This window comes from Diplotaxodon limnothrissa, linkage group LG4 (assembly GCF_057381915.1).
Source record: "Diplotaxodon limnothrissa isolate DT_005_m linkage group LG4, D_limnothrissa_male_GT1.1, whole genome shotgun sequence".
Classification (NCBI taxonomy): domain Eukaryota; kingdom Metazoa; phylum Chordata; class Actinopteri; order Cichliformes; family Cichlidae; genus Diplotaxodon; species Diplotaxodon limnothrissa.
Genome location: NC_140599.1, coordinates 14,838,312 through 14,865,646, shown reverse-complemented (window position 1 = coordinate 14,865,646; position 27,335 = coordinate 14,838,312). Strand labels below are relative to the sequence as shown.

The following is a 27,335-nucleotide window of genomic DNA, read 5'->3' as shown; positions in this document are numbered from 1 at the left end:
CTTGGGAGAAAGTGCTGTGGTCAGAAAATCGACCTCTTTGCCATCAACCTGACCCAATACGTTTGGTGGAAGAGGAATCCTGAGTGTGTCCCAGAAAACACCATTTTTCCAAACCTGGTGACCAACTACGAGAAACGTCTTACCGCTGTGTTTGCCCACAACGATTTATCTACCAATACTAGATCATGTTTTGCTTGGGAATCAAATTATTATTTCCACTCAGTGACATGAAAATCAATCTATAACTTTTATGTAATGTGCTTTTTTCTAGCTTTCTGGTTGTAGTAATATGAACCGCTACTGAGTTCCACCATATCAGTGAATTACTGTTTTCTTTATATCACTTGTTTTCACCTTTGGCAATATAAAACTCCTTTCTGCTGCAGATCGTGTTCAATGATTATGTCGACTGAACTGTGTTTCATTCCATATAATACATGCAGTAATCTTGTCTCTAGGATATTTAATTTAGATCTCATTGATATTAGTTCTGTAAAAGCACTGCAATAAAGAACCGGCAGCTTTATTTTGCACTACCTGCAAGGTTTTATTTCTATTGCTGAAGCACTTGAGGGGCTCACACAAGAACAATAAAGCTGAGGCAGAACTAATGCAACCAAAGCATCAAGTCTGAAACTCTTCTGACCACTGACAAACCTTTAGCAGTTTACTTGCAATATCTCCTGCACTTCACCTGGAGTACTATTAACACTCAGTCTATGCATTTGTGACTTAGCAACATCTAATACCTGTTTATTAACCTTTTACAACCTTCAACTACTTATTTAGTATTTCATTTATCAATCGATGGTTCAGCTGCATTGTTTAGTCATCAGGAAACACTGATGACTTCCATTTGTATTAACAATCCGAGCCATTGTTAATACAAATGGAAGGTCTTAATAAAGACTGAAAATTACACAAAATATCTAGCTTGAGGTATTCCATACCTTACATTCACTATACTGACAAAGGTATTCAGTCACCCATCCAAATCATTGAATTCAGGTGTTCCAATCACTTCTGTGGCCACAGGTGTATAAAATCAAGCATCCAGACATGCAGACTGCTTCTACAAACATTTATTAAAGGATACATCGCTTTCAGGAGCTCAGTGAGCTTTAGAGGTGTACGGTCATTGGATGTCACCTGTGGAACAAATCCACTCGTGAAATTTCCTCACTAATAAATATTCCACAGTCAGCTGTTAGTGGTATTATAACAAAGTGGAAACAACTGGGAACGACACCAACTCAGTCACAGAGTGGTAGCCCATGTTAAACCACAGAGCGGGGTCAGCAGATGCTGAGGATCATAGTACGTTGAGGTCGCCAACTTTCTACAGAGTCAGTCACAGACATCCAAACTTCACGTGGCCTTCAGGTTAGCTCAAGATCGGTGTGCAGAGAGCTTCATGGAATGGGTTTCCATGGCTGAGCAGCTGCAACAAAGCCTTACATTACCAAACACAATGCAAAGTGTCAGGTGCAGTGGTGTAAAGCATGCCGTCACTGGACTCTAGAGCGGTGGAGGTGTGTTCTCTGGAGTGACGAATCATGCTTCCCCATTTGGCATTCTGATGGACAAGTCTGGGTTTGAAAGGACAACACTATTTGTCCGGCTTCATTGTACTAAATGTAAAGTATCAATCAATCAACTGATTTCACTTGCAGACTTCAAAAGACATGCAAATGTTTTTGTGAAATCATCACTGGGAACTTGTTGTTGTATTTGATATGACTGTGTGAATTAGATAAATTTAGCTATTTTATTATTTCTTGTATTGTTGTAATTTTAATGTTTGTCCGGAACAGATCTGCCTTGTAAATGAGACATTGAGTTTCAATGGGACAACCTGTATAAATAAGGGTTAAATAAATTAAAAAAAAAAAAAAGGTTTGGTGGAGTGGGGATTATGTTCTGGGATTGTTTTTCAGCAGTTGGGCTTCAGGCCCTTAGTTCCAGTGAAACATGACTGCACACCAGTGCACAAAGTAACATCTATAAAGACATGGATGAGCGAATTTGGTGTGGAAGAACTTGGTCTGCGCAGTCCTGACCCCAACCTGAGAGAAAACCTTTGGGGGAAATTAGAGTGGAGACTGCGAGCCAGGCCCATCTCGTCCAACATCAGTGTCTTACCTCACAAATGTTCTTCTGGGAGAATGTTCAAAAATTCCCATAAACACTTCTAAACCTTGTGGAAAGTCTTCCCAGAAGAGTTGAGGCTGTAAATCCATATTAAACTTTATGGATTAGGAACGGGATGTCACTCAAGTTCATTTGCGTGTGAGGGCAGACGAGGCAAACTTTTGACAATATAATGTGCCTTTTTAACAATAGACAGCCGTTACACAGTAAATCAAATGTTACGGTGATACATGTATAATCAGAGGCAGCAGTTTAAGCTGATGCTGAGATGACAGTGAACTTCCAGTATGCAAGGATTAAATCTAATATATCTGCGCTTCAAGTCTTGCAAGTGTGCCCTTAATAGCAGAAATGATATCAGGTTTATCAGATTTAGTTAGTCTGTGTGCGCTGAATGAACCTGTGCATGTAAAATAAATCCAGTGGCATAAACTGATTTGCTGCAGTGCAAGCCATATAGAAGAAAATGTAAATACACAAGTGAAACAGTCGCATTTTTAAAACTTGAATCCAAACTACAGATTTGCCTCTTTAAGACAGCATAAAATACTGTTACCTTACCAAGATGGTCGCGAGCTCTGCCCATTAATGAGCCGCTTTCGTCACTCACGGAAAAAAACGAAACTGCACGAGCAGCCGACTGTCAGTCTGGTATGTAAACAAGGTCAGACACAGACTGCAGAACAGAGACCAGACACTTTTAGACCCGGCAGCATCTCGCTTAAAGAAAGAGGCAAGAGGAAAACCGAAGAGCTTCAACAAAACTCCGCGGATCCCGGTAAGCTGCAGGTCAGCTGGCGCCTTATTACTAACCGCGCTGTTTCGCAGGACGCACTGCAGGGGACGAATTATAGGACAACAACGCTATAAATGCATGAACCTGTCATGTTGTTGTGTGGACATTGGTGGTAAAAATCAGTCTGCAACGTCTGCAAAGAGGCATCTTTGCACATGTGATGCAAATCTGCCGCAAAGTCACTCAGCAGATTTGTGTTTACCTCCTGCGCAGTCATCAGCTGCCTGCGAACTGGGCCGCTCTCACTCTGCAAAAGCTGCATGGTCATGCTTTCCCACAGCATTAATACAAAGCGAGCACTTCCCCATCGTTAGACGTGTCGTCTAAAAAAATTGAGTCTTTCATTTGATTTTATGTGTTGTGATTTCTGTTGTTGTTTTCCTGTGTGACGCAGCATTGACGTGTATGTACAGGTGCGTGTTGTTGGTAGATTCCTGAGTGGTGCAGCTTAGTTTTGTATATGAAAGTGGGCCTAACCAGCGCTATTTCGAGCCGTCTTCAAGCTGCACAGAAACACAGTTTATTCACATGAAACAAGGGGTGATATTGCATGCAAATACAGGCTTTATTAATTGCATTGTGTTGTGTTTTGTTGTGGGGGGGGTTTTGTACGTCCTGCTCAGCCTGAGAACCAGTTTTGTCTGGTCATGATAATTGATGCAGTGCCAACCAGACACAGACTGAGCTCACACTGTATTCTTCTGCAGATGATGAGGGAGAGAAAAAGGCCAGAGTGAGTGACATACAGAGTAAATAAGGCAGGGAGACAGAAAATCTGGGCCTTTCCTGCCTCAGACTGCTTGTTTTTATCGCTTTACTGCTGCTCAAGTTAATAATCACTGCTGTTCTCTGCTTCTGCTCGATGACCTTCTTAAAGACTTTGTGCTCTGCATGCGTGTGGCATCTATGACTTCATTAACTTTGTTGATCCTTTATATAACTTGCCAAAACTCCACCGCTGCATCCCTCACCTTTTACTGTTATTGTTATGTTCTGATCTCCAAAAGGCCGTGTGATGTTTCCATCATCATCATGTATTTACTGATTTACTTGACCTCCCAGTGTTTTGGAACTAAACATTGCCCATTTTCCACTTCAGCATTCACCTCCTAGAAGACACCAAGGACAATAACAAGTCCTTAGGGGTTTGAGGAGCAGCAGTGAGATAACTCACTGCTGTTTTTACCGCCATGGAGTTGCCATCAGATTTCTGAGATGTAGCAGATTGTGCTTAAATGCTTCATTACCACGTAATGCTGCTTGTCAGGATGACACATGGTCTGGACAGGAATGAATGAATGGGTAGTTTGCTAAAGCTAAATTTTTTGTGTGTTTTGTGTGTCATGTTAGGACAGGCCAGCCAAAATGATGCAGTGTTTTCACTTCATGGTGGAGCCGGCCAAAAACCTGACGGCCAAGATCAAGGTAACCCATTTCTGTACACTCTAATAAAAATATTGTGTGTTTAATGTTCAAACGTGGCCCCTGGCAGGAGGTCACGTTTATACTCAGGTAGACAGCTGACATAATACATTTTTTTATAATCTTACCTGTTTGGTGTTGGTGTTTGGCTTAATGTAAGTAAAAAGGGGGGTTACTCTATGCAGGGAGTTGATGAGATGAAATGAGACAGAGGCTGTTTTTTTCTGCTGACAGGATCAGAGCCCCGATGTGCATTTTGATTAGGCTAAGTGACCGCCCCCTTTCCCAGTTGGCCTTATTACTTTCTAAAGCCCTTGTGAACCAGCACTAATGCTGTCTAAATGTCTTTCTTTGTGGCTCGAACACTCGTCTTTACTCCAGCATTTTCTCACGGAAAATCCTTTACTTGTATTTTCCTCGCAGGATTCGCACAAGAGGGCAAAGAAAGAGAAGAGGGAGCCTCTGGATGAGGACCAGTTGTTCGTTGTGGAGCTGGCTAGAGACATCGGCCGAGTGTGTCAGGTAAAAACGTCTTGTGAACCTGAACTGATGCTTGCATTCCCTCACTGTCTTAGTGTGCGCTTTCAGGATGAATGGGATTGTGTCATTGTAACAGTTTTCTCTTAATGCCAAAAGTGACGCTGATCATCACTGTTGTTTACAGCCTAATGAAGGAATTATTAAACTCTGAAATAATTAGCAGTCTTCATCAATCCACTGTTTTTCTCTCCATTTTACCCTTGCAGAGATCAGCAATGCTGGAGCACATCTGGAACCAAAATGACATCTGGCCAACTCCTCTCTGCAGGGCCTTCATCCTACAGTGGGCCTCCATGCTGGAAAGCAAGGTGTTTAACTGAAAAGTACCAAAGCATCATTTGTGTGGGAAGTGATATACTATTGTTTTGCCATTGATTGGCTGTATTGCACAAGCCAATGATAATTCAAATACACTGTGGAGTCAAGGATGGTCGCAAACAGTCATATGCAGGACAAATTATTCTAGTTCAACCACAGACAGTAAAGATGAATGTAGCTTCTGAAAAAATAAAGTCAATGTGGAAGTGGAACTTGCATTCTAAGTGAAGGCCACCAGATGGCGATAGCTGTGTTTGCAAAAAGACTGAGTCCTATTGAAGTCTCCCACTTGACACCATGTGCCAGCCATGTGCATATTGTGTGAGACTTGTCCAACATATTGGACCTGATACAATCATGCAAAGAAGAGACTTCCCCAAAACTTTGCAGTGATTGCTTGAGCTAGCAGACTAGAGTTGCCTGCGGTTTTACATGCTTGTCTACAAATATTTGCTAACCACTAGCTTAGTGATAGTAAGGCTGACACTTCTGGTTTGTGTCACACTTTTACAGTTTCCCTACAGCCTTACTGTAGCCTTACTTAAGTCCCTTACTTTCATCCAAACTACCACTGCAGCAGTCACAAGGAGGTTTTGCCAACCAGTTGAGGAATACACATTTTCCCCAAAGTAACACGTGGTTGCTAGGGGGTCACTGATTAGTCTGTAAGACTTTGCTAATGGGGCTTTAGCAGTCATTTTCATGTAATAATTTCCCCCTCATGACCAGGTCTCTAGTACTGTGTTACTGGGACTTTAGTGGTCCTACACTGTCAGCATGATTTTTGCACATCCATAATGATTGCAAAACCTCAATAGAAGTCTATGGGAAGATTTCTGTCTTGAAAGTCTTGGTTAAATCATGTTTTAGGAAGCAGGATTATCTGCGGTATTATCAGCTCATTCACTGGCAGTGAGTTGTCAGTTGCAAGCAATTAGCCAGCAAGCAAGTGGTGTCACAGGTTGATCTGTCTTTACATTCAGTTTTTTGATACCAAGATGGTGCCGGTGAAATCGCTCACCACTTCAGAAAGTCGCCATAGCTATGTCCACCTTTTGTACTTTCTACAAGTTCTCTACAAACAGCAAATGAGAAATTTGAGCTCAGAAGTATCATGACTACATACAGTAACCAGCAGTAATCATTGCCTTAAAAAGCTTGAAAATATATTTACATGTCAGCATTGACCATACTACTGATGTTAGCCTCAACTATGCCTTTCTAATAGATCTGGACAGGAATGAATGAATGGGTAGTTGATAGAGTTGGATGTCTCGAGACCACTTTTATGTGGTCTTGGTCTCGGATCCCTCGGTCTCGTCTTGGTCTTGCTGTCTCGGTCTTGCTCTCTCAGATCGACATAGTGGTCGGGAGATTTGGAGTCAACAGTATCCATGACACACAACGTAACGTTCGATAATGTTTCATACGCAAAAGCATCAGCTCTAAGAGCTGTGCTTACAGAGTGCTTTGTAGTGAATCAGAAGAGTCGACTCCCATTGAGCGAGAGCCGGCTCCTCACTTAATTTCCTTAATTTCCTTTCGCTGGTCAGCTTTCACACAGTGGCCCAGCTATGCTCCAATCCCTCCATATTGTGGCCAATCACATGCAAGGATATAGGATAATATCATTATGTGACAAACAGAGAGGGTGAGAGACGCGGCAGTCAAGTGGAGCGTGCGTCTGTCCTCTCAGTAAGTGAGTGAGACAGTAGACAGCGGTGAGGAGGGCTGTGCGAGTGCATCGCAAAAACACATAAATATGCCTGACACCTGTAAACGAACCAGCATCTGGCTGCAGTTTAAAGACTTTTTAGTCTCGGTCTTGGACTCGTCTCGACTTTGTCTTGGTCTTGACTCTGTCTGACTTGGTCTTGGTCTTGTCTTGGTCTCGATGCCCTCTGGTCTTGGTATTGCCTTGGTCTTGGTTTAGGCGGTCTTGACTACAAGTCTAGTAGTTGAATGGCCAGCTAATAGGATGATCAGTAAGATCATGGTCGTTACAATCTAAAAAGATACAACGTGTGACAGAGCGATAGTTCAAGCTATCACATGATTTGGCATTCCAGGAAGTTCTCACTTTATTATTGTATGCATGCACTGGGAACCTTGTGTTAATGACTTTGCTGAAAGGGTTGAATTGAATATTGGTGAGAGTGTAAGTAGTGTGCATGAAGGTTATGCTGAGAAAATGGAAATGTGCCCATAAAATGACAAATGTGACCTTGAGCAGACTTTGGAAGAAGTAAGCTGAATTAAAACCTGACCAAATCTGATCAAATCTTATGAATTGTGAACATGTGGACAGTCAGATGACCTAAAAGGAAACATCAGATTCCTGCAGAAAATTAATAGTCACAGTAGAACTACACGTCTTTTAGGTATAGAGGTATATTTAATAAATGTGTGTTTTTCTCTGTGCAGATGAGACCCATGCAGACTGATGGCTGGCCAGAGATGAATGAGGGCAAACAGCCCGATGTGACGAGTGAGAAGGACCTGCAGCAGGCCAAAGCTGTTATTCTCGAATGGATCAAGGATATAAGAGCCCAGCCTGAGGTGGGAGGTTCAGACATACAACTAATATTTCCTTCAAAACAAAAAATAAGTTTGCTCATTGTTTTTTATTGACATTGATCATTCTGCAGCAAAGTGTGTGGCCCGGAGAACCAGTGGTGAAGAATCTGGAGGACGTGCAGTCCGCCTGGCGCTGGGGCCGTGCTCCCAATCTGCTGACCGCCATGGAGCTGCTTATGTGGACTTTAATGTTACAGCGGCCTGACAAGGTAGAAGTTCTTTCTGTAATCCACAGGTCAAACTTTACAGCTTGCATGACTCGCTGCAGTTAATCAATGAGGCCTCTTTGTTGTTTGTTCCTACAGGACACCATCCCACAGCAGTGGCTTCTGTGGAAACAGAAGACTCAGAAGATCGGTTTGTAAATCGTAACTCAAGCTGACTTTGGTTGTTTCTTTGGAAATATTTACCCTCTTATGAGTTTATCATTCTCTTTTTCCAGGTGCCATATCCTACATCCCTCAACCAGGTGAGATACTGTAGACCACGAATCACACATTACTATTCCCATGCTGGTGCATTTACACTATTAGATCCACTTACTTTTATTTTCCCTTTTTTTTGGCAGTGTGGGATTGGATTGCAGATGCTGCAGGTACAAAATTAAATATTTAATCAGCTTTTTTTCCCCATATAATCTTTGCTCAACCTGTTTTGTAATTTAAACCTCTTCACATTTCCCCTCTAGTGGAGGTGACCCTGGATCTGGACACGGCCAACCCTGATCTGCTCATCTCTACTGATGAGAAAAGGATGCGCTGTGGCTTTGAGAGAAAAGATATTCCCAACTACCACCAGCGTTTTGACGGTTGGTGGTGTGCCGTTGGAACGGAGGGCTACGGCACTGGTCGCCACTACTGGGAGGTGGAAGTGGGAGACCGCGACTGGCGGCTGGGCGTTGCTAAAGAGTCGGCCCTGAGGAAAGGTTTTAAGTCGCTGAACACAGATACGGGGTACCTGACCTTGCGGCTGGAGAGGGGCACTGAGCTTAAGGCGCTGACGGTGCCATTCACCGCGCTGCCACCCGGCCTCATCCCCCGCAAGGTGGGCGTCTACCTCGACTATGACAACAACCAGCTGTCCTTCTATGATGTGGACAAACATTTCCACATTTACACCTACAACGAGAGCTTCGATGAGAAGCTTTTCCCACTGTTTGGCACAGTGGAGATCATCAAGGATCTGGTTATCAGGTCTCCAGCAGCCAAAACCCAGTGTCTGTGCTCCACATCTTGCATGTGGGGTTGAGTTTCCCTCCGTGGGCATTTCCTTTAAAAAAAACATCAGTAGACATCATAGTGAAGTATAACAATCCCAAATCACAGGGAGGTTGCAAAAGACCTTAAATGTGCTACTGAATAGCTTCACTTTGTGACCACTCTCTATGCTGCTGCTTTAATGTGATTGTTGCTTCCATTTTCTCACTACAGAGTTATAGTGCAACCCTTTTGCTCACATACGTGATGAAATGCCATCTAATGAAATGCCGTCATCTTCTTTCAAGAGAAACCTATAGTGTTAATGTGATGTATTGTGCATTATTAATCCAGCAATAAAATGCACTCGTGTGAATAATAAATAAACCAAATCTATGTCTTGATGCTTCATGTCTTTATTGATACTGCTGATATTCTGTTTGGTAATGTATTTAAAATATATACAGTTATATACAATTTATACACTCATCATTGGCATGAATGTCGTGTTAATTTTGGATTTCTTATTATTTCTTTGAACTGTCCTTTTTCCAGAGTGCAATGATTGTACGGCATATGTTTTGAATGACTGTAAAAAACAAGAATTGAGTGCACAAGTTTGAATTTATTATCCTTTCTTTTATTTGACGGGCATGGATTAGTATTTTTTCACCAACAAGGAGGTTCCCAAAAAGCTATTAGCAGAAAACTTAGCACATCTAAGTTAAGGGAAAAGGCTGAGCCATTCCAAATGACAAAAGAACTGGATTGAAAGTCTGTGACAACAGGTCTTATAGAGTGATGAATGTGAGTTTGAAGTATTTGGTTGAAATTGTTGTCAATATGTATGGGAGAAGTCAGGAGAGAAATACAATAGTGAGTGTCTACAGCCATCTGCAAAATGGTGGAGGCCCTGTCATGTTTTGGGGCTCTATTTTAGCTAGCAGTGTTGGGGATCTAATCAAGATTGATAAAATTAAAAGCAGAAAGAAAAAAAAACTGAAAAAAAGAACTAGATTACATTATAATCTATGATGCAACAAAACCTTGAAAACATTTGATTGGTAGTGGCTTCATTTTTCAACATGACGATGATCCTAAACAATGTAAATGTACGGAAGAGGATTAGGGCCACCATAAAAAAGTGGGCACGTCTTTTTTCTTCTATTCCAGAGTTCTGAGGAAAAAGTCAGAATTCTGAAAATAGTTCTTTTCTTTTTCCCTCATTTTTTGACTGACTTTCTTTTCTCAGAATTCTGACCTTAATCTCAGAACTCTGACTTTTTCATCAGAATTATTTTCAGAATTCTGAGGGGGGAAAAAAAGAAAATTCTGAGAAAAAAGTCAGAATTCTGAGATTACAGTCAGAATTTTGAAAATAATTCAGAGGGAAAAAAAGTCAGAATTCTGAGGAAAAAAAAAAGAAAATTCTGAGAAAAAAGTTTGAATTCTGACCTTTAATTTTCCATAGAATTCAGACTTTTTTTCTCAGAATTCTGGAAAAGAAGAAGAAAAACAAAAAAACATGTGCCCACTTTTTCCCCCCAGTGGCCATAATCCTCTTCCATACTAATCCTCTTCAGTACAACTACAGAATTTTTCCATAATTTGCATGTGACGTTTGTATGGTTTAAAGGTCCTTATTTATTTATTTATTTATTTATTTTTAGGAAATTCAGGACTTATTTGTTATCGATAGAAGCTGAAAGGCGTATCAGCGGGACCAATCACAGAACTCTAACTCTTTCACCATGACAAAATGCAGATACAAAATAACGCATACAATTTTAATCAAAAAAATTAAATCAAATAATTCTATAACAAATATATTCAAACTGAATTTAACGCCGTTAAAAGAAGCAAACAAACAAAATATTTCTTTACATTTTTTTTGTGTTTTACGCGCCCGTGATGACGCAATCACTGCGCGACGATGCCTAAGAAGATTTATATGAGTTCCCAGCAGGTAGTCAAACGATGACAACAAATTTAAAACAGGCCTTAAAAACCCACTTTGGGTTCGACACCTTCAGGTCTAAACTGCAGGAAGATGTTGTTAAAGCAGTCCAAAGAGGTAAGTCGGCTCATTTTTCCTGTCTGCCTCTCTGTTAGATGAACGTTAGCAAGCTAACATAACTGCTGTTTGTCTTTAGTTTTGAATGTGAGGTTCAGTTGGTTTTCACAGACAGTGAGAGACAGAATAATGTGTAACACGGTGGTCTCTGTGGTCTTCCTGCAGGTGACAGGGATGTGTTTGTGTGCATGCCTACTGGAGCAGGAAAGTCGCTCTGCTACCAGCTGCCTGCAGTGCTTGCTGAGGGCATTACTCTGGTTATATCCCCGTTAATCGCTCTCATTCAGGTTAGCGTCTGTCTCTAGCTCCTGAGCTCCAATCCAAAACCTTCGAATAAGTTTTGCAGTATCAGGTTTGCTTTAACCCCTGTTCGTGTTTCTATCCAGGACCAAGTGGATCACTTGAAGGAGTTAAACATCCCTGCCTGCTCCATCAACTCTAAGCTCCCAGTGAGTGAGCGCCGGTTGATCCTGGCCGACCTGGGGAGCAGCAACCCGAAGCTAAAGCTTCTCTACATCACTCCAGAGATGGTGGCCTCGCCCGCGTTCCAGCCCTGCCTGATGGACCTGTGCTCCCGTGGCTTGCTGTCTTACCTGGCTGTGGATGAGGCTCACTGCGTCTCGCAGTGGGGCCATGATTTCCGACCAGACTACCTCAAGCTGGGTGAACTGCGGGCTCGATTGCAAGGAGTTCCCTGTTTGGCCTTAACAGCAACAGCACCCAAGAATGTACAGGAGGACATCATTCAGTCCCTGAGGCTGTCCTCGCCGCTTTCTTTTCTTACACCCGTCTTCCGGAGTAACTTGCACTATGATGTGATTTTCAGGGAGCTGCTGCCAAACCCATACGTCCACCTTTGTGCCTTCATTAAGAAAACATTATCACTTGGAGGTGGATCTAACGGACAGGTTTGTAGACTGTAGGCTGTCATGTGTTATCCTTTTTACAAACAGAAATATTCAGATAGAGTAGCGACAGTTTGCCTAAGGGGTTTACATTTTTGGCCACAAGTTTAAAAATACTCATCATGGGCATGAATGTCATGCAAATTCTGAGCTTTTAATTACTTTTTTTTAAACTGTTCTTTTTGCATTGGGGAATGATTGTATGTGACTTTAAAAAACAAGAATTGGGTGCAAAATAATTGACTTGGGATTTTCTCTGATCCACACAGTGTCGAAAGTGTAGATACAGGCTCCATAAATAGATACAACCCCTATAATTAGATTAGATTAAATGTCCCTTAGCAAGTTGCATGTTGACCAGATGCTTTTGGTACCCAACAGTTAGCTTCTAGTTTAATTCTGGATGGATATTTGAATACTTATTGTGGCAGAATTGGTAGAGTTCTTTAAAGTGGTTGATTTCCTATCAATTCCCATCCTTAAGCATCACTTATAAAAAGGTTTAAACGACTTTGCCATTTACATAAAAAAATAATAATAATAATAAAATAAAAAAATAAAATAAAAAAAATAAAAAAAACAGAACAAGTTTTTAATTATTGAAGCATTTTAGCAGCTGTATGTTTTACTTCTAGAATGACTTTTTGTTAAATTTTATTTCAGGATTGTTTGTGTGCCTTTTCTCTGTTTTATAACATTTCTGTTGTTATTAACGGCTTGATTGAGCTCACACAGCATTTTCTTGTGTGAATACAACTGATTTTGTTGCCTAGAGTGGAGGAATAACACTCTTTGCCATTTTCTTTCATGCAAACTCTGGCTTAATCAAACTGTCTGATGTTCGTAAACAGGGATGTGGGATTGTGTACTGTCGGACCAGGGAAGGTTGTGAGACGGTAGCTCACCAGCTGACGAAGCTTGGAGTCGTAGCTAAGCCGTATCATGCAGGTAAAATTATTTTATTTTATTTTATTTTTTACCTCCTTTTTTTTTTGTTTTGTTTTTTTACATCTATATAAACTGATCAGGCATAAGATTATGAGCACAGACAGGTAAAGGGAATAACACTCATTAATCCTTCATTGTGGCACCTCATAGTGGGTGGGAAATATTAGAGAGCATTTTGTCCTCAAAGTTCATGTGTTAGCAGGAAAGGACTGGATCAGAGCATCACCAAAACTACATCTCTTGTGCGGCGTTCCTAGATGCAGTTGTCAGTATCTATGAAAAGTGTTCCAAGAAAGGAGCAGTGGTGAACCGGGGGTAATGAAGGCTGGCTATCCAAGAGATTAGCTACTGTAGCTCAAATTGCTGGACCAGAGAGCAATGGAAGAAGGTGGCCTGGTCTGAATCACATTTTTTGTGGATGGTCAGATGCTTAGTTACCTGGGGAACAGGATACCAGGATGCACTATAGGAAGAAGGTGAGCTGGCAGAGGCAGTGTTGTGCTTTGGGCAATGTTCTGCTGGGATCCCTTGGGTGACTTTGGGTTACTTTGACTTGTACCAATTACCTAAGCATTGCTTCAGACTATGTTAACCCCTTCATGGGACTTGTATTCTCTGATGGCTGTGGCCTGTTTGAATGGTAAATGGCCTGTATTTGTATAGCGCTTTACATGTTCAGTCATCCACCCATTCACACACACATTCACACACTAGTGATGGCAAGCTACAGCCGCCACAGCTGCCCTGGGGCGCACTGACAGAGGCGAGGCTGCCTCCCACCGGGCCCTCTGACCACCACAAGTAGGTAACGGGTGAAGTGTCTTGCCCAAGGATGTGCTGGACAAACAAGTCCAATCCACGGAGGCCCAACCTCGCAACTTACAGGACTTAAAATATCTGCTGCTAACATCTTGGTGCCCAACACCACAGCACACCTTTCTGGGTCTAACGGAGTCCCATACCTCGATGGGTCAGGGCTGTTTTTTGGCAGCAAAAGCAGAATGAGCACAATATTAGGCAGCTGGTCATGATGTTATGCCTGATCTGTGTATAGGATGTGTAAAATTGAGTGTTTGAGCTCTACTTTTGTAGGCTTGAAGGCAACAGATCGGACAGGGGTACAGAATGAGTGGATGCAGGGGAAAGTGCTGGTTATTGTGGCTACCATCAGCTTTGGCATGGGAGTAGATAAGGCCAATGTCAGGTGAGGCTGCAAATGCACAGTTATCACTCGCATTCTTCTTGTATCTAGTTTTTTTTTTTTTTTTTTTTTTTCCCCTGCCATTGTGTATTCAAATGTTTCTGCAGATTTGTAGCTCACTGGAACCTCGCTAAGTCTCTGGCCAGCTACTACCAAGAGTCTGGGCGAGCGGGGAGAGATGGCCTGCCCTCCGCCTGTCGCACATACTACTCCCCGAGAGATAAGGAGCAAATTAATTTCCTCATTCGGCAGGAAGTGGCAAGAAAGCAGGTCAGATTAGCAGCAGAGCAGGATGGAAAGCTCTTTGCTGCACAGTTTTTATATGTGTTTAAATGTGTCTGCAGGAAAAACGGGGCTTTGCAAAGGACACTGACAAAACCGCAATGACTGACTTTGGAGCCATGGTGTCTTTTTGTGAACAAGAAGGGTAAGTAAAGGATTCACACATGCGGTGACAGGTTATAATTATTGTTATTTTTATTATTATTTACATACAGATCAAAGCATAACTGACAATAAGTGCAGGCTTAAAGCATTACATCATAACATAACGCCTTCACCTGTTCCACAGTATGTAACGTGCAGTTTTAGATAAAGAGTGCATTTCTGTTTCTGGACAGCAGAGGGCAGATTTCCTCTCTTACCATCCTTTGAAAGCTGCTTCCTGCTTGAGGCTCTTGACTAACTCAGAAGTCTGACTGCCAGTTCTCATTACTTTAGAGTGACACATCATTATGTTTAGAAAGCTCTGAGAAAAAACAATCCAATCGGGCATTCCCAGTCATTTCTCACCGTTTGCCTAAAGTTAGTTTCATACACGTGTTCAGTCCTGTATGGTCCAAGAAGTTTCTGCCTGATTCACACACAGCTGGAGTTGGCCCTGCCCTGTCCTCAGGGATCGCTGTTGGGAGTGCAGTGATGCTCCAAGGAATGTGGACTCTCCTGAAAGCCTGTTGACTCGAGCAGGTGTGTTTGGCAGCGTTGCAGGACATCCTTTACGGTGTTTGGCAGGTGTTTTGTTGTCCAAGGGTTGAGGTTCTTTAGTGCTGCACAGCATGCACCCTGTACAGTGTGTGTGTGTGTGTGTGTGTGTGTGTGTGTGTGTGTGTGTGTGTGTGTGTTTCTAAAACACGATCAGGACTCGCTGTGTGGAGAGCTTGCAGTTGTGTCTGTTTTTGCTCAAAGGTCGGGACCCTTTAGCTTCCTCTTGCGACAGCAGCAGCTGCAGCAGCCGCAGCAGAAGCTCGCGCAGGTCACCACTGTGATGAGCAGGACTACAACTGTGGGAGAGCAGCAAATAAACAATGTCATGACCAGCTTATTGATGAACAAGCAATGTGGGGGAAAAAAACATATCGACCAAAAACTCACGAATAAAAGTTAGCAGGACGAAGAAAGCTCCCAGCTCTATGGGGTTGGCATTGGGCAGACCTTGAAGCTTGACCCAGATTCTGCCAAGGAGGTTCAGCGTCTGTTCTCTGGCATCCATCCTAGTGAAGACAGGTATACAGCACCTCTTTTATTTCCCTTGCAATCTAGGTATTTCTCCTGTTGCTCACTGGTGACACTGTGAGTGGGGCGAGGTGGAATTGCTATTTACATGTCAGAGCTAAGCAGTTTTTCAGCCTGTGGTTTAGTGGGCGGGTTGTCATGAGAAGGCAGGAATCTCACTGCCCGAGAAGAAACGTGTGTCTGATAGAAAGCGGTAAATGCACTGGTGCTTTTTCTGTGCCTGAACAATTTTAATCCAACCGGGTTTAAAAGTGTTCTGGAGGAACAATATTCTGCTCTGTCATGCAGGCTGTAAGAGGTGGGGATCGAACCGCCGACCTTCGATTAATAGAGAAGCTGCTCTGTTTACGAGAGTATGGTAAACAGACGGGCTGATTCACATATGGGTTGAGTTAACAAGAGGAACAGAACGAGGCCCTTCTCTGTGATAAATGTGTTAATCAGACGGCTCTGCAGACACTTCAGTGTGTGCAATGGGCGGTGGTAGGGTGGCAAGTCATTGAGCTGGTGCTGAATTGCTGGAATGGGTGTGACAGCGTGTGGCATTTCTAGTTTTGAGAGTTCTTTGTAACTAACACTTGCAGTACGAAGCATAAAAGGATAAAAACTATTGAAAATAACTACAATATGAGTTATTACACTGGCACTGAGGACAAAGCCTGGAAACTTGGGGGTCAACATGACGTCTTGATAATTCAGAGGAGTTATGGTAGTGTATCCTCCTTCTGATCACATGCTTTTGAGTATTCTGGATGTAAACATCCTGGTTCCAGAAGTGTGGATAAGGTGGTAATACTATCCAAAGTACACTGTTAGAAATCAGGATACTGTGGCATACCTTAGCCAGGTTTCACAGCTTTCTTTGTTCTCAGTGGCCGAGCTGGTGACAGATCAGATCAGGGATCAACTCCACCCACAGGATCTGTAAACCTGCACTGTGTAATTTATGCAAGTGTATGTGTCTCGTGTTCCTTGTCAGAAACCTGTATCACATATACTCAAAACCAGGATGAGATCGGGGGAAGATTTGCATGATCACAAGCTAACTTGTCCTTCCTGGCTTCGAAAATTTAAATGTGGGGAAAGGTTGTGCTGCATTGCTTTAACTGTGTATAAGTGTAATGTGTTGTTTCCAGTAAAATCCAGTAATACATATCTGCTCTGCTCACTGGAAAAAAGCCACAGAGCTAACTCAGTACTTTTATAAAAACAGCTTAAATGGGCCACATGTATTATAGCTATGCTACACACAGTGATGTGGGAAATTAATGCTACAAAATATTTTCATGCTATTTTTTAAAAATCCTAGTATGAAAGTGTAAGTCAGGAGAAAAGGAAGGATTGATTTTCCAACCATGCGGGCTGTTCCTACCTGAGACTAGGGCTGCCACAAACGATTATTTTGATAGTCGACTAGTCAGCGATTACTTTTGCGATTAGTCGACTAATCAGATCATCATCCATTGAACATACAGCATACAGCTTATTGCACCAGCAGCATCTGCTCTTATATAACTATCATTAGCTTTCAGCTTTAAGTGTTTAAGGTATGTGCTAACTAAAAATAAAGACAAGATGATAGTTTATTAAATTTTAATGACATTTGCAGAGTGTTTCGGTGGAGTTTAATAAACTCCTTGCTATCTAAAATATAACAGGACACCGGAGTAAATTCTCCAGCATCTCACACTTCTGATGATCAGCTGTCTGCTTGACGTTTATTCAGCTGTGTAAAAACTATAACTTTAATCTCATCCAAACCGATTTACTCAGGAACAAATAAAACACTGAAAAAAGCCAAACAACATTTTGAAGTTATCTAAGTGACTTATATATCATGTTTAACCTGAGTAGTGAAAGACGGCGGTGGGTTTGAAAACGATCTGCCGGGAGTCCGGTGTTCTCACGGCTCTAGTTAGCCTAGCCCCCGGCTAGCTATCGAGCTAGTGGGTAACAGATGCCTCCGAAAACGTCGGAGCGCTTTTGAAAATATGTGGTGTCTTGATAAACTGAGCAGATATTTGAGGTTTACACAGCTACATTCTCGCCTGAAAATATGTTAAACGTTTATTTTGTGACCCAGAAAGAATAATAAGAATAATATTAAAACTAACCAGCTGCCGCCATTGTTGGAAACTAAGCTGGGCCGCGCTATGAATTCTGGGACACAGTTTCTTCTTCTTCGGGGTTTAACGGCAGCTGGCATCCTTGGACATGCAGTGCTGCCATCTTCTGTTTCAGTCCATTATTACACTCTTAAATCCTACTACTGATTCCTGCGTCTTTTGTGATCTTACAAAGCTTCAAACGACGCGTCGACTATTAAATTAGTCGTCGACGATTTTGATAGTCGACGTAATCGTGACTAGTCGACTAATCGTGGCAGCCCTACCTGAGACCGTGAGCTTGTGTGGAACGCGATGCTGATTAATAACAGATTTTGGAGCTGACTGTATGTTCGTTAAAACGATGAACAGTATTTACAGATCACATGCATGTGACTCTGAGAAATTCTCTATTTTTAAACACATTTTACACATTCGTCTGCTTGAATTGTTTTTCTCACGCTGCGCTCGCACAGAAACATTTAAAAGCACTTACCTGCTGATCGGAAACTTCTTGTCGTTTCTTTGTTTGTTTGTTTAGTTTGGGGGTTTTTTTTGGTTTTTTTGTGAAACTTGGCCGAGCCTAAACTGTCAGAAATCGCAAAACCAGTTGGCAATTAGGAGTCGGTCGGAAACGTGTCATTCTCTTCTTTCCCCTGACGGAGCTGCCAGCTGAGTGCCTTTGCTTTAGGCTGCGTGCTAATTTGTTTGTGGGGACGTCATCCGGAGGAGGAGTGGTGCTCGGGCGAGCCTGAGATTAGCGGTGGAGGTTGAGATATAGTTAAGAGGGTTAATTCCACTGTCACTGATGACAAACTGCACGTGAGGGGGGGAAAGTAGACGATAACAAATTTCATCCGGCGCTCTTCTGCCCTCTTTCACGCTGCTCTGACTCCTCAGTCGCTTTGAGTCTTCTCATCTCTTCCCCTCTTCCAGGCTTCTTGTTGCTCCCTTTGTTTGTTTTCTTTGGTTTTTTGATTTGTGGCTGTCTCATACGCGCACATACAGAGTAGTTACTGCTGTGTCTTACTTTTCTTTGTCTGCCTCAAAGGCTGTTTTCTCTTTGATAGTCCTGCTTCACAGAGCTTTGTTTGCCTCTCTGTCGTTCCCCACCTCTTCTAGTGCTTCTCTTTGTTTCATGAAAGGGAAGGTGGCAGCATTTCCACTTCTAGCAAGGTAGCTGGTATGTTGCTGAAATGACTCGTCTAATGGGCTGTTTCCCAAGTGCTGGTGTGTGTGTGTGTGTGTGTGTGAGAGAATACTGGCCGTTGCGTAATGCTGGATATGATAGTGTGATACAAGAGACCTTTTTTCTGAAAAGAAAATCCCGTCTAAAGCAGGGATTGTGAACAGAAACATGCTGCAGAGGAAGCGGGTGACCTGCTGTCAGACATTAATAGTATTTATTTATTTTTTTCAAAAACCTTGAAATTGTAAGAAAACAACGCTGAACGACTGTTTCCAAATCCAGACTTTGTGCCTCTGCATCCATCCTTCATATCCGTCGATAACAGTTAGTTAGGGTTAGTGTTGATGCAACTGCGTTGTGTTTTTCATGGGACAAAGAGTGGCGCTTGACCTATTTCATAACAAAAGTATTGATTATGGGGATTGATATGGTGGTTACACAACAACTAAAAGATCAATATTGTTTCTAAAACATTATCAGAAAGATGAGATGATGCCTTTTTGCAACTGCAAACTGCAGAGTGTGTTTTCTTTAACTCGTCTGTTCAACGGTAGCTCTTTTCTCGTCCTGCCACCAGTTGCCGCCATGCCACCATCTCAAAGTTTTTCGGCAACACGGCGCCGAACTGCGCGGGGGCCTGCGACTACTGCCGTAACCCCAAGTTGGTGCGAGCGCAGCTGGAGAGAGCGGCCACGCTCAGCACCAAGATCGGTGCGGCTCAGAGCAGCGAGCCCAAGGGAGCGTTCGGGTTCCAGTCGGACACTTATGGAGGAGGAAAGAAGGGTTACGGCTTTGAAAGGCAGGACGATTTTTAGTGATGTTGTGTGAAATGTCCCGCTTGCATTTATGACTTGATGGTTGATCCTGTAGGTTAACACCGATGTTTTGCTTCGCAGGTATGATGAAGGGGAAGGTTATAGTGAAGATGATCCTTTTAAGAGGAAGAAGGAGTTTTCTGAGCTTTTCAAGAAGCAGATGAGCATGCGCAAGGTGATTACCACAAAAAAAGAAATAGAGAAAATCAGCTCATACTCTTTGGGCAAAATATATACGTTATTTCTAAATGTAAGGACAGCATCTCCAGAGTGTTTGTGTTGTGCCTCTGCACATCTGTAAGCCATCTGGGGCTATCAGGCCCTGTAAATGCTGCTTTTGCTAAATGGCTCCCACATGTTCAGTGGAATTTTTACAACATTTGAACTAAAGTATTCCTCATCAGGTCCAAGAGGAGGTTGGCCAAACTGTTTATAACATAGCATAAAAAGCAGGAATGCCATGATTATTTAAAAAAAGTAGAAACTGAGCAGGAAGAACAAACAAGTCATTATAGTGTGTGGAGAGTTATGGAGGTTATTGATGCCTCAGGGCTTCGTTGCTCAGAGCTTCATTTAAATGTTGCTAGCTTAAAACTATGGTTCTTTTATCTTTCTTTCTTTACACATTAAAGAGACATTCTGCACTTCAACTACAGATGCACAGGCTTTTGGACGATGATAAAATGTTGTTAATTGTGGTGGATATTAAATCAAGCCATCATGATGCGATTGAAGTGCCAACTTTCAGCTTTAACTCTGAAAGTTTTTACAAAACTGTCGCATTAGCTGTTTGGAAGCTACAGACATTTGTACACACAGTCCCCCGTTATCCGTCTTTGTGTTATTTTCATGAAATGTTAAGCAGAAGAATATCAGAGGTGGATTCCAAGTGTTCACGGGAACTGTGAATGTGAGCTCCAAAGACACGCTGGAGCAAGTGAGGGAGGCATCATTAGACTGAAAAAACAAAGTAACTATCAGAGAGAGAGAGTGGCCAATCACACAGTCATGTTCTTTCTTAAAAATGCTGAATGCACTGACCAGCTCAGCAACATCAAAACGCCTGAAAAACGTGGATGATGACAGAATTATTTCTGTGGTTATGAAAAACATCCTTAAAATGTCTAAAAAAAAAAAAAAAAAGTCCTTAACAGTCATCATTAACAACGTCTAAAATGGAGATTGCTCGATGAATGGAAACAGAAAGGCTAGATCACAAAATATCCAAAAGAGCCTGAAAACAGTTCAGCGCTGAGAGAAATCTGGAGATGGAGAGAAACGGCTCGTGATTAGAAGCATACCACATCACCTGTCAAACATGGCGGAGGCAGTGATATAGATGGGCATGTGTGGCTGCCAGCGGATATAGATCACTAGCTTTTATTGATGATGGTGACTGCTGATGGATGTGCACAGGCCTATACTCTCTGCTCAGATTCAGAAAAATGCTGCAAAACTGATCAGAGCTTCACAGCACAAATGGAAAATGACACAAAGCAACTCAAGAGTTTCTGAAGGAGAAGAAATGGAAGATTCTTCAATTGCCAAGCCAGTCAGCTGATCTCTAACCAACAGAGCATGCTTTAAAGTTATTAAATACAAAGCTAAATGCAAAGAGACTCACAAACAAGAAGCAACTGAAGGTGGATGAAGTCCAGGCCAAGCAGCTCAAGGGGGGAAACGGCAGTCTACGCTTCATCCAAGTATTAAAAACAATCTACACTCAACAAAAATATAAACGCAACACCTTTGTTACTGCTCCCATTCCCCATGGGATGGACGTAGAGACCTAAAATTCATTCCAGATACACAATATAACCATCCCTCCCAAACAGTGGTCACAAATCAGTCCAAATGTGTGGTAGTGGGCACATCTGCTATATTGAGATAATCCATCCCACCTCACAGGTGTGCCACATCAGGATGCTGATCTGACATCATGAGTAGTGCACAGGTGTACCTCAGACTGCCCACAACAAAAGGCCACCCTGGAATGTGCAGTTTTGTCTCACAGCAAAATGCCACAGATGCCACAAGCAATGAGGGAGCGTGCAATTGGCATGCTGACAGCAGGAATGTCAACCAGATCTGTCGCCCGTGCATTGAATGTTCATTTCTCAACCATAAGCCGTCTCCACAGGCGTTTCCGAGAATATGGCAGCACATCCAACCGGCCTCACAACCGCAGACCTCGTGTAACCACACCAGCCCAGGACCTCCACATCCAGCAGGTTCACCTCCAAGATCGTCTGAGACCAGCCACCCAGACAGCTGCTGGAACAATTGGTTTGCACAACCAAACAATTTCTGCACAAACTGTCAGAAACCGTCTCAGGGACGCTCAACTGCATGCCCGTCGTCCTCATCGGGGTCTTGACCTGACTCCAGCTCGTCGCCGTAACAGACTTGTGTGGGCAAATGCTCACATTCGATGGCGTCTGGCACGTTGGAGAGGTGTGCGCTTCACGGATGAATCATGGTTCACATTGTTCAGGGCAGATGGCAGCTGAGAATGTCCCAGTTCTTGCATGGCCAGCATACTCACCGGACATGTCACCCATTGAGCATGTTCGGGATGTGCTTGACCGGCGTATACGACAGCGTGTACCAGTTCCCACGAATATCCAACAACCTCGCACAGCCATTGAAGTGGAGTGGACCAACATTCCACAGGCCACAATTGACAATCTGATAGACTCCATGCGACGATGTGTTGCACTGCATGAGTCAAATGGTGGTCACACCAGATACTGACCGGTTCTGGGTCCCCAGACCCCCTATAGCGCAAAAAACTGCACATTCCAGGGTGGCCTTTTGTTGTGGGCAGTCTGAGGTACACCTGTGCACTACTCATGATGTCAGATCAGCATCCTGATGTGGCACACCTGTGAGGTGGGATGGATTATCTCAATATAGCAGATGTGCCCACTACCACACATTTGGACTGATTTGTGACCACTGTTTGGGAGGGATGGATATATTGTGTATCTGGAATGAATTTTAGGTCTCTACGTCCATCCCATGGGGAATGGGAGCAGTAACAAAGGTGTTGCGTTTATATTTTTGTTGAGTGTATATTAGTTTCTCCAGTTCATTTTAATAAACAGTTAATGCAGAATTATTTGATAACCCCTTGAATTAAATGAGAAAGTCTGCACATTCAGTGATGTGATGTGTACAGAGGCAAAACAACAAAAAATTGCGTCGTGGTCCCAAAGCCGTATATAATAAATGCTCACTGTTGTCTTCTATGTTCTGGCTTTAATACACGTGTGAATACTGAAGGCTTCCCTTCTGCCTGTGCTCGTGTTTATTTAGGGTAACGACAGCAGTCAGAGGGAAGAGTTTGTTCCTCCAGGTAACGTGTAACACGAACAGTAAAAATGATTGTGAATAACTCTCTCTGTCCTGTTTTGTAACCGGTGTTATTCTGCTGTGTAGATATCGACTGCCCGCTTAGAGAGGCCAGCAGCCAGAGAATTCCCAAACTCAGTGTAAAGGTACAAGACAAAACTTGAACACTACGCACACATTCCTCATATCTGCTGCATTTATGAACACGTCCTTCAGCGACTCAGGCCATGTGATGAGAAAAGCAGCGTTAAAAAACCCAAAACGCAGCAGCTTAAAAGGCTGTGGCTCGTTGGTGTTTGACATTTTGTACAGTAAAAGCAGAAAGTGAGCGTTTTCCAAGGCGTTAATAAGATTCATATTGTATTTCAGGCCAGAGAGCACTGCCTGTACCTCCTGCAGGAGGCACTTCAAGGCCAGCAGGGGGCAGAAGATGCACTCAAGTACTTATCTAGATTCATTCAGATTTTTTTTTTTTAAACATTTTTCCTCAAACATAAAAATACTGCAAAAAAAAAATAAAAAAATACATATAACTAACTTTTCTCAAAGTGTCGGCATTTGTCTCTCAGCTCTGACAGTCTGTCCTTGGCGGTGGATATTGAACACGAGGTCTTCAGAAACAGCAAGTCCTCTAACTTGTACAAAGCTGTGGTGCTAAAGAAGGTAAGTGCAGGCTTTTTGTTAATGTCTCATTGCCATATAGAGGGAAATGTTTATGCTTAGCTCTATTATTCTGTCAAGGTAACAGAGATGAAGAAAGCGGCACCTGCTTCAGCAGGTCGAGATAAAGCAGAAGGTGCTAGGAGCAGCAGCGGCAGCGATTCCAGAGAAACAGAACTCAAAGAGGCTGGATCCTCCTCTTCATCCTCGTTTTCTGATGAGCCGCAGGGGTTCACGCTGGCATCTGAGGTGTACTCGGTAACATTGCTTTTCTACTTTCCCAGATTTTTATTTTTTTTTTATTTTTTAAAGGAAAACTGGAGGTTTTTGTGGCTGCAGAGTATTCAGAGGAAAACATGTTTTCTTTCCCCCCCAGCTGAAGCGTAAGAGGGTAGGGGCAGGCCAACGGGGCTCTTCTAACCCCTTCATAACTGCTAAGGATTTAATAAACCCCTCCATGTTGGAAACAGGGGCTAACAAAGGTAGGACAAGCGGCGGATTTTTCAATGGCTACTCAGGAGAAACCATTATGCAGGGAAAAGAAGCCAACACAGATGCATCATCGCCCATCAAAGCCAAAGCAAATGCCGTCACGACCTCCCTGAGCAGCCCGACTAAAGGAGGCAGAGCCATGAGCAAGAAGCAGCAGAAGCTGGCGGAAGCAGCAAAGAGTTCCCACAACATTTCTCATTTTTTCATGAAGAAACATACTCCAGAGAAAAGCCAGGATGAGGAGGAGATGCCGAGGGAGCCCGAAGCCACTTTATCTCCCGCTGCAGCTTCCATCTCCCAGGAATACATCAACCAGGAACCACACTCACCTGCTGCGTCAGAAGGAGAGAGCAGTGCTGCACAGTCAGAGACTGAGGATGTGATCCTCGTAGAAAGCAAATCTGAGATAATTGTTATACCTGATGATGACGAGGAGGACGGAGCTGATATTGCAGAACCAGTTCAAGAGACATCTGAGCAGGACCTGACGTCCATCACAGAGTATTTGATTCTTAATTTGATCAGAAATAGCGGAAAAAAGCCTTTTATTGACTTTTAACTGCTTTTTCTTCCCCCTGTTCTCCCACAGACAAAACAAAGACGAAGAAGAACTTAAACCAAGTGAAGAAGAGGTTAACACAAGTGAAATTCCCGGGGTAGGTGTCTGTACACCCACAAAAGTCCTTCTTGAAACAAGTCTTTCCGCTCAGCAGTTTGAAGCTAGATGAAGTGCTCCAAAGGCTTTATAAGTTTGTCCAAAAATAAGACTTTTGGACAAATGTATAAAGACAAAATAAGACAAAGTAAAGTTTTAAGAGATTAGAGTTTGAGCATGATAATCTGTCTTACACTCAGATTGGGGTTTTTCCACAGGAAGTCAGTTGGCATACAATTTTAGCATTCACTGTATGGACAAAAGAACTGGGCCACCTACACATTCAGCAACTGCTCGAGCAACTCATGGAAACTCATGACATGAAGCTCCTGGCGCACAGTTTCTGTGCTGATGTTAATGCCAGAGGTTTTGAGCTTGTCAGTTATTCAATCAGTGGAGCTTTAGCAACTTTTACGAAATACCAAATAGCGTGTTCGACAAAGCACCTGAAGTATGCAGGAGTGGGTCGAAATCTGTCACTCTTCAGTTTTCCTTATAATTTCCTGCATAGCTTCAGACAATATTGAATTATCAGTATAGAAAAACACATTTAGCCTCTTTCCACAATCCACACAATCTAAATCCAAAGTCTCGTTTTTGTTCAGCATAATTTCTCTTTTCTATAACAGACTGAGCATCAGCATGATGGGGATAGATATTAGTTTTAATAGAAAACTCCTCATTAAAGTCCATGTTGTAAAGAAGGGATGTCAAACTCATTTTACATCGTGGGCCACGTACAGATCACTTTGATCTTAAGTGGGCGGCCCAGTGAAACTCCTTTCTGATAGTGTAAAGATGTTTAGCCACACATTTAATCCCCTATATTTTTAAATATATCTGTTCTGTGAACCATCTGTAAAAATCATAAATTTCTCTAGTATGTTGTGAAGGAACAGTAACACTCTGTTATTTAATGGTTTATCTCTTACTTAGAGATATCTCTTAGGACCATGGGGGGAAAGCCATTAAACATATGAAAATACAGTTAAAATTCTAAAATTTATACCATCCTATACATTTTCCAAAGATATCCAGATTGGAGTCTTTGGCAGGCCAAACCATAGATTTCAGTTCTGCCTGGAGTCCTGAATCTGACTTTATGCTTGTGAACAATCATGACATGTGTGTCCAGGTGACAGATGACATGAAAACCATGACGGAGTCTCCCCCTCCGGCGAAGCGCAGCCGGCCCGGGAATGAGAGCAGCAGGAGAGTAACCTTCAACCCCAACGTGCAGGAGAGAGCCCTGCACCCAGCCACTGACTCGCCCAAGCCTGTAACACTTAAGGAAGCAGCTGATATCGTGGTCCGCTACCTGGACCCTTTTTACACTCAGGGAAAGTTTGCCACAAAGGTGAGCGAGTGCTGTGTTTGTAAAAAAAAAAAAAGTAGGTTTGCGATTAAAAGCAGAATGATTAAAATTCTTTCTTTATTTCGCAGGAGCTGTTTAAGTCTTTCGCTCGCTACCTGTCTCACCTTCTTACAGAGGGAAGGAGCAGGGGGAAAGGCCAAGGTAAAGGGTGCATGGGAAATTTCTAACTTGCAGTTTGCTTTGTGTGCTGGTCCTCTTTAACTCCAGCCTCTGGGTCCACAGTGAAAGCAGAGGCCAAGGCTCTCATCAAGAAGTTCTTCAGCAGCGTCCAGCGCTGTGAGAGCGAGGCAGACTGGAAGCACCTTAAGAGACCTCACAGCTGTAAAACCACAGCCAAAAGTGAATGAATGGGGGGAGGAAATATGTAGCCCTTCCTCTTTGACAGTGCCTAAACTTCTCCGGTTACGATGACCTCAGGCTTTGTCACAGATGCCTGCTGACGAGGTTTATGGTCCACTTGCTGCTATTTTGTTATTCTTTTAAAATGTTTTCCAGGATGGTTGCTGATACTGTAACTTGGGTTAATAAATAGTAAGCAATAAAACAGGGACAGTTTTGCAGCCTGAGAGATCAGACAGATGCATGTGTGAGACTTCTTTTTAAACTGCAAACTGTGTGTAATTCACATGGTCTTATTACATCACAGTGCAGAGTTATGCAGACCCAGTGGTGCTTGGAGCAGGAAGCCAGCTGAGGTTTTTCACAGGCTTCTCATAGCAGGAAAAGCAGAGGTGTAATTATTGGCATTCAAACAACAGCGTGCGATTTTGAGCAAGCTGGTTTGGGGATCTTCCGATGTTGCCATACTGGAACATTTAATCCCTTCTCTTTTTGTCTGGTTTTTTTTTTTTTTTGTTTGTGTGTGTGTGTGTGTGTGTGTGTGTGTGTGTGTGTGTGTGTGTGTGTGTGTGTGTGTGTGTGTGTGTGTGTGTGTGTGTGTGTGTGTGTGTGTGTGTGTGTGTGTGTGTGTGAGTGACAAGTAAAGGTGTGTCAGAAAGCTAAAATACTGGTTTGTTGTACAGTGTCTGCAGCTCTCTGTTCAGGAAACAT

The 27,335-nt window shown here is 42.8% G+C and overlaps 2 protein-coding genes across 3 annotated transcripts; both read left to right on the top strand.

Moving 5' to 3' along the window:
- The first annotated feature begins 2,793 nt into the window (after positions 1-2,793).
- Positions 2,794-9,383, top strand: LOC146633465 (uncharacterized). Of its 2 annotated transcripts, none has more exons than XM_085352260.1 (10): positions 2,794-2,929; positions 4,298-4,372; positions 4,793-4,891; positions 5,116-5,217; positions 7,652-7,786; positions 7,876-8,013; positions 8,110-8,161; positions 8,247-8,273; positions 8,373-8,399; positions 8,493-9,383. In XM_085352260.1, the coding sequence occupies exons 2-10, from the start codon at positions 4,313-4,315 to the stop codon at positions 9,050-9,052; spliced, it is 1,200 nt and encodes a 399-aa protein (XP_085208386.1). In that variant the 5' UTR covers positions 2,794-2,929; positions 4,298-4,312; the 3' UTR covers positions 9,053-9,383. The 2 variants fall into 2 exon arrangements, with proteins under 2 accessions (XP_085208386.1, XP_085208385.1); XM_085352259.1 differs by having other exon boundaries at positions 2,794-2,940.
- Positions 9,384-10,967: 1,584 nt separating this feature from the next.
- On the top strand, positions 10,968-27,006 carry recql5 (RecQ helicase-like 5). The gene is made up of 19 exons (XM_085352256.1): positions 10,968-11,074; positions 11,240-11,361; positions 11,461-11,982; positions 12,831-12,927; positions 14,020-14,131; positions 14,236-14,398; positions 14,473-14,555; positions 19,512-19,733; positions 19,831-19,924; positions 23,068-23,107; positions 23,191-23,249; positions 23,473-23,543; positions 23,673-23,766; positions 23,845-24,021; positions 24,140-24,756; positions 24,845-24,911; positions 26,046-26,267; positions 26,354-26,426; positions 26,508-27,006. The coding sequence occupies exons 1-19, from the start codon at positions 10,978-10,980 to the stop codon at positions 26,630-26,632; spliced, it is 3,057 nt and encodes a 1,018-aa protein (XP_085208382.1). The 5' UTR covers positions 10,968-10,977; the 3' UTR covers positions 26,633-27,006.
- The last annotated feature ends 329 nt before the right edge of the window (positions 27,007-27,335 follow it).

Coding starts and splice junctions, on each gene's coding strand:
- LOC146633465 (XM_085352260.1), top strand. CDS start 4,313: ATGATGCAGTGTTTTCACTTCATGGTGGAGCCGGCCAAAAACCTGACG. Junction 7,787..7,875: donor ATATAAGAGCCCAGCCTGAG/GTGGGAGGTTCA, acceptor ATCATTCTGCAG/CAAAGTGTGTGGCCCGGAGA. Junction 8,274..8,372: donor ATCCTACATCCCTCAACCAG/GTGAGATACTGT, acceptor TTTTTTTGGCAG/TGTGGGATTGGATTGCAGAT.
- recql5 (XM_085352256.1), top strand. CDS start 10,978: ATGACAACAAATTTAAAACAGGCCTTAAAAACCCACTTTGGGTTCGAC. Junction 14,132..14,235: donor GTAGATAAGGCCAATGTCAG/GTGAGGCTGCAA, acceptor ATGTTTCTGCAG/ATTTGTAGCTCACTGGAACC. Junction 14,556..19,511: donor TCTTTTTGTGAACAAGAAGG/GTAAGTAAAGGA, acceptor TCCTGCCACCAG/TTGCCGCCATGCCACCATCT.